The 6595-nt window shown below is 42.7% G+C and overlaps 1 protein-coding gene across 1 annotated transcript in view; it reads right to left on the bottom strand.

The window, feature by feature from the left end:
- Positions 1-2738: 2738 nt before the first annotated feature.
- Bub1b (BUB1 mitotic checkpoint serine/threonine kinase B) overlaps positions 2739-6595 on the bottom strand; it is a 57119-nt gene continuing 53262 nt past the window's right edge. The window contains exons 21-23 of the mRNA XM_005364244.1: positions 5637-5808; positions 4609-4715; positions 2739-3243 (exon numbers count right to left, since the gene is read on the bottom strand). Coding sequence (XP_005364301.1) covers positions 3009-3243; positions 4609-4715; positions 5637-5808 — 514 coding nt within the window. The 3' untranslated portion in view covers positions 2739-3008. The remainder of the gene's footprint in view (positions 3244-4608; positions 4716-5636; positions 5809-6595) is intronic.

Genomic DNA, 6595 nt, shown 5'->3' with positions numbered 1-6595 from the left:
ATGGTGGCTTCAGTGTACAGTAAACAGATCACAGAACGTTCAGACTCAAGAGTTTTCAGCATTCAGCCACGTTCTCTGATGATGTTAAAGATGAAGAGCCGAGGCTGGCTCAGAGGTTCAGAGCACTGGCTGCTCTCGCAGAGAACCTGAGTTTGATTCCAGCACAGCACACACCCACACAGTGGCTCACCACCCATTAGCTCCATTTCCAGGGAATCCAACACCGTCTTCTTCTGACTTCCATGACATTCCACTGGGAATGCATGTGTTGCACAGACATGCAGGCAAAACACTCAAACACATACAATAAATAAATCTTTAAAAACTAAGTAAAAATGAGGACGTGGGTTTGATTCCTGGCACACACATGACAGCTAATAACTACAGTGCCAGTTCCGGGGAATGCAGTCCCATGGGCACTGAGTCAGTGTGCTGAACAGATACCCAGGAAAAATACCCATACCAAACAAATCTTTAATAAATAATAAAAATGATAAAGCTTGCTAAATTTCCCAGAATTTTATTTATTTAATTTTTGAGACAGGGCCCTAGCTGTCCCAGAACTGGCTCTGTAGACCAGGCTGGCTTTGAACTCCCCGAGACCCACCCGTCTCTGCCACCAGGGTTGGGATTAAAGGTGTGAGCCACTACACCTGGCACCCTAGTGTTTTAAACACAGCTGGAAGTGACTGCTTGTCTCACTTCTGTTACCTCTAACCGCAAATGCCTGGTGTCACATGGGTCCCACTGGGGACAATGAGTCTCGGGGGCAGTGAGGGCACACATAGCGATGTTCGGGTAATGTGAGTTCTTATGGAAAATTCCTCAGAAATTGTTTAAATTTAGAGAAGATTGCCAAATTGGCTCCTAAGAATGAACCTGCTAATGAGTGATTGCTTTATTAATCTCACTAGTGTATTTTTCTTTAATATAATAATCTACATATTTAAAATATATTAGACTTGGAGTATTTTGCCTGCATGTGTGTATGCACACGTGTGCCTGGTGCCCTCAGAAGTCAGAAGAGCGTGCTGGATCCCCTGGAGCTGGAGTAACAGATGATTGTGAGCCACCAACCAAGGTCCTCTGGAGAGAAACAAGTGCTCTTAACCCGAGTCATTTCTCCAGCTCCTCAAGAACACAATTTTCATTCTTGTAAATGATGATAGTGTCAATGTCTTTCATTAGTGGATGCTGAAGTTCTCACTTAAGTGTCTGAATAGGTTGTCTATTCCCTGTTTCTGTTCTGTTTTTCATACTTTGGTAAAGGTTTTATTTATTTAGGTGCTGCTCTAGGTATTACAGTTAAGAACTAACATAAATTTCTTAAGTGTTTAAATTGTAGTAGGGGATATGGAAAAAGGGATTTGTATATACAAGCTCACATGAGGAATACTTCCTTGTGCACAAGACTGCACTATGGAAAATACAGAAGGCGAAAAGGGCAGGAAGTAACAGTGAACCCGTGGGATGTATTAAGAAGGTCTAGTTTAGAAGAGATCGGAAGGAAGGAAGGAAGGAAGGAAGGAAGGAAGGAAGGAAGGAAGGAAGGAAGGAAGGAAGGAAGGAACCCACAGAACTGGAAAACAACTACTTGTCATTTTAGAAACAAAGGTTTGTCCATACAGCAACTTGGCTGCCTAGCCTGCTCAAGAATTCGCTAGATGGAAGCTTATGTTAAAGGCTCTAAATTTCCTGGGTCAATGTATAAAACTGGGAACTAAGGAGAGCAGAGAGGGGCTTGATTACAGAAAGACACAGGGTCATCACTTTATATTTTCAGTATAAGAAGCAAATTAAAGATGTTTGAAGAGTTGCATTTTGGTTGAGAGAAAAATTTTAGTTATTATTGGAACCAAATCATATTTTATGGCTTTAACTGTACAGTTTGGTTAAGTTTTTTTTTTTTTTTCGTTTTTCGAGACAGGGTTTCTCTGTGTAACAGCCCTAGCTGTTCTGGAACTAACTCCGTAGACCAGGCTGGTCTCAAACGCACAGAGATCCATCTCTCTCTGCCTTCCAAAGGCTGGGATTAAAGGTGTGCACCACCTTTAATATTTTAAATTGAGATATTTATTTAGGAGTTTCTGCTTCCTAGCGTTCACAGAGCAGTAAGTAACTACGGAAAAGGTCTAACATGGAGGAACATCAAATAACATCGATTGCTTTAATATGAAATAAACAACTAGATGACTTTAATTACCCTTATTGAAAAAAGCAAACCCCTCAAGGCCAAGAGCAGCTGGTGCTCTTCTCTGGTGTCCAGTGTCTCATCAGACTTACTCTCTCAAATTAGTCCACATTTCCGAGTCCTCTAGGTTCTGACCCCTGCTTCCTCAAGTCAAGGAAAGCCATCTTCTATGCCCTCAGCAATCCTTGCTCCCCTCTGCACCAAACGACAGAAGGTGAGTATTCTGTTCCAAAAGATTGGTAGGTGCTTTTGGCAACCACAAAATAAAACCGCAAACACTCAGATGTGAGCCATGTGCAAAACACAACTTTGAAACCTCAGAAAAGTTGGTCTTGGGCACATAGTATAACCTGTTTCCATTCGGGCATCTGCTCGAGGCCAGAGACACCTGAACAAGGGCCGACCAGCTGCTCGTTATAGCCTGATGGCAGCTGCTCTAAATCCAGGACACATAAATTTCCATGGTAAAATACTCCCTTTCCAAAATTAAACCATTCATCAGCTTAGTTTACAAATGTAGATGAAATACCAGAAGTACAAATTTAACAAAAACTTTTTTATTGTAACATACACAGTGAGTGCAAGAGTACACGCTGTAAAATCACAAAAGAGAAAAGCAGAGGGGAAAGTAGAAACAGGCTAAAAAGTACCCTTTTGTACAGAACCCATTTTGAGTAAAATAGGTGAGGCTGTCGGGACAGTGTTCTGTTAAAACCATGCCACTCAGAGTAAACTGGAGAAAGAACTGGTAGTGTGTCCAAGTGTGCGCAATTAAATGACAGCAGCTGCAGACCAACTTCCCACAACACAGCACAGCTTAGGAGGCAAGGACCTGTGAGGGGCTTGTCTGTCTGTCCTGCTGGAGGAGCAAAGCTCCAGGACTAATTACCTTCCCCACCTTCCACAAGGCTTTGTCCAGGTGACTGTGGAATGTGGTGTCAAAAAGTCCATTCATTTCTGCTGCGAGCTCCCTCAGGACAGACACTGTGGACTCATTACTGGCATTCAGAATCCGCACAAAGAATTTATTCCATAATTCACCGTCCTTTAGCCTAAGAAAATATAAAAATCATTTCTATCAAGATCAGGTATATGAAGATTAGAATTCTTTCGGTTTAACCCAGCAGTCCATCAATGTGCCAAAGTGACACAGGGTAATACCCAGCGATCTAAGGCTGGAGAGCTGTGGGAAGTTTAGGGAAGAACCACAAAAGTGGTGTGCAATGCACCAAGGGAAAGCCACTCACTCTCTCACCCAAGCCTGCGATCTCTTGTGTACACTAAGATGCAGTAACGTCTCCTGGCCTCTCTCCTCTATGAACGGTACAAAGAAATTGCTTCCCCTCTAACTTTCCTGACTCCACCTCAGGGGTCTGTCACACTCACAGTTCTCTGAATGCTCAACTTGATTAAAGTACCTTGCTTACTCATTCTTGTTGTCTGTTTCTGGAAAACACCCTCTGCTACAGAGGGCAGGGACGCTAGGAGAGGCCAGCTCACCCCATCTGTCTGCCTGTGTTAGCTACACCTCGCTGGTCCACAGCTAACTGGAGATGCCTATTGACCCAAACATCTTAAAGTAGGCTTCAAGCTATTTTATTAACTTATTTATTATTGCTGTTGTCTGAGACAAGGTCTCACTGTCTAGCCCTGGTTGGTTTTGAACCTCTTCCTCCCAAGTGCTGGGGGTTAAAGGTATGAACCACCATCTCAGGCTCAAACCTACTTTAAAAATACATACAAGAGACAAATGTGATCGACCAAGTTCTAAGCCAAACAAAGAAGAAAATACAACTTAATGTTTTGGAGATGAAGGGGGGGGCACTAAATCTTCAACTCTGATTTAAAGTGAAGACAAACTTAAGAGCAGGCAGTAAGTCATTACTTGGTGAGCTTCTGTGGGGAAGCCTCTGGAGGGCATGCTATCTCCCAGATTCACAACAGGCCCACAGAGCCCGGGGTGCACCAGAGGAGGCTGCTCTATGGTTTCGTCCTATCTACTCCTTAAATAAATGTAGTCTAAAGTTAGTATATAATTTGGAAACTTAACTCTCTTCTTAAAACAATTAACTTTTGATAAACATAGTTGTTAAAAAGACTAACACCAATTGGTTAGAAAATTATTTCTCTAAAATGTTTCTAATAGTTCTAAACCAAGAAATGTCTAAACTCCTATATGCTATACCAAGGTTCAGCATGCCTGAAAGTCAGGAAGGAGAGTCTATGCCTTAGTTTCAGTCAGCAATTCTTTCCCCCTGTATTATGTGCTCAGCAGATACTCTAGCAAGTGTAGAGAGAGATCACTGGAATTACAGCACTTGGTTTAGGAAACTAAGGTTACCTCCACAGCAGAAACCGCTGAGAAAGGGGGGGAACTGTTGGGATGGGTGGAAACCCCTGCACGGTACAGTACTTACTCAGAAGTATTTTGGCTAAGTTTCCAGAGGAGTCCATCCTGGAAGACCTGCAGGTGTCTCTTGAACAACAATAAGTGTGCTAAGTCTGCTATACCCAACAGATCCACCTGAAATCACAAAACGTACCATGGGCTAAAGTCGCCTGTTTCTATTATGAACTTATAGAGTTGAAAAGCATGACAGAGCTTAACTGTGTATCTTATGACATATTTTAGTAGATGTTCTTATCTTTTCAGGATGGGGGAAGCCCCTCAAAGAAATGGCCAGAGATAACCAAAAGGATCATCATCATCATCATCATCATCATCATCATCATCATCATCATCATCATCATTACTGTTTGTTTTTTGCAATCAGGGTTTCTCTGTGTAGCCTTACCTGTCCTGGAACTCACTTTGCAGACCAGGCTGACCTCAAACTCACAGAGATCCTCCTGCCTTTGCCTGGCAAGTGCTGGGATTAAAGGTGTGTGTCACGACCACCTGGCTAAGGGATTATTTTTAACAGCCAAAGACAAGAGATGACCTGCCAAATCACATCAGCACAAGACTCCAGCTTCAGGTACACGCTACCTGTTCAGTCAGTAAATAACTTATGACCAGAGCTAACTCAGAAGATGTCTGCATGTAGAACAATCGTACTGACACTTCACATCTGCCCTAGTGCTCTTCTCATAGACATCCCTGCATTTAATCCTCACAAGTCTGAGGTGCAAAGGGCAGAGAATACTATCTTTACTGCAGGGTGAAAACAAAGAGAATAATTCATAAGAGATGGCATGGACGGTGAGGAACAGAAATGGCCGGAGCACTTAAGTTACTCAGTTATGTATTTGCATATGTACGTATGTTTACACCCTTGAGTGCTAACAGAAAGATGGCTACGTCTAAGTTGCATCGTGACACAATATTTGGAAATGCGGTCATCTTTTCTAGGCAAGTCAGTGGCAGTAGCCTTCACAGCACATCGAGGTAAGGAAGAACCTAAGAAATGTTCTATGTATTTGCTCAGGCTTGTCTTCCACTTACCTGGTAGGGAGAAGAACAGTTCTCCAGGATCTTTTGTCCTTCCAGGGTCTGTACAGTCCGAAAGCCACTGAAGGAAAAAGCATCTAGCTGTACCCTCAGGTCAACGCTGTAGGAAAAGTTCACGATCTTCACAGCGTGATCGTTCTTATTGCAATCATAGGGATCGTGGATTCTGATTGAGTCAAGAGGAGAAAAATAGAAACAGGCTGTGAAAGCAAGTTTGTTTTCTTCCTTAAGGACCGCAGGTGTGTCTTATCCTTGACAACAGTGCCCTCCAGTGGCTAGTTAGGAAAATGCACTCATAGTAGTCATGACAAGGCCAGTTCAAAGGGTTAAGATTGATTTGGCACAGTGTGTGGCCACCACAGGACATTCTCCAGTTTTTAGACTACACAGTAAGTACTGGAAGTAGAAGCAGGTTCTGTCCCATGCAGGTGCCATTGCCCTTGTTACTGTAATAGGTGGGCTTTCCAAGAGCAAAGGTTCCTCCTCTAAAGGTTAATAAAAGGCAATTTATGGGAAAAAGACAAGATCTTCTGAGCAAATCGGGAGCATGGAAACCATTGGAGACGGTTGAAGGGGAGGGGAAAAGCAGGGAGGGGAGCAGAGAAAAATGTAGAGCTCAATAAAAAACTCCATTAAAAAAAGAAAAGCAATTTATAAGGTTATTTTTTTATTGAGCTGCTATCTATGTTGTAAAGTTTCCTGTTTCAATTACCCCAACAGCACTTTTTTTGGTAACCCCATCTCTTACTTTCTAAAAAAAGCCCTTCAAAACACAAACTTACTATCAAGTAAGTATATTTCATATAATAGGTTTTTGTTATGAATATCCAGAAACAATTTGACTGAGAGAAAAAAAATCAACTCGCCGGGCGGTGGTGGCGCACGCCTTTAATCCCAGCACTCGGGAGGCAGAGGCAGGCGGATCTCTGTGAGTTCGAGACCAGCCTGGTCTA

The sequence above is a fragment of the Microtus ochrogaster genome, assembly GCF_000317375.1.
Source record: "Microtus ochrogaster isolate Prairie Vole_2 chromosome 14 unlocalized genomic scaffold, MicOch1.0 chr14_random_1, whole genome shotgun sequence".
NCBI classification, from domain to species: domain Eukaryota; kingdom Metazoa; phylum Chordata; class Mammalia; order Rodentia; family Cricetidae; genus Microtus; species Microtus ochrogaster.
This window is presented reverse-complemented; position numbering and strand designations above follow the sequence as displayed.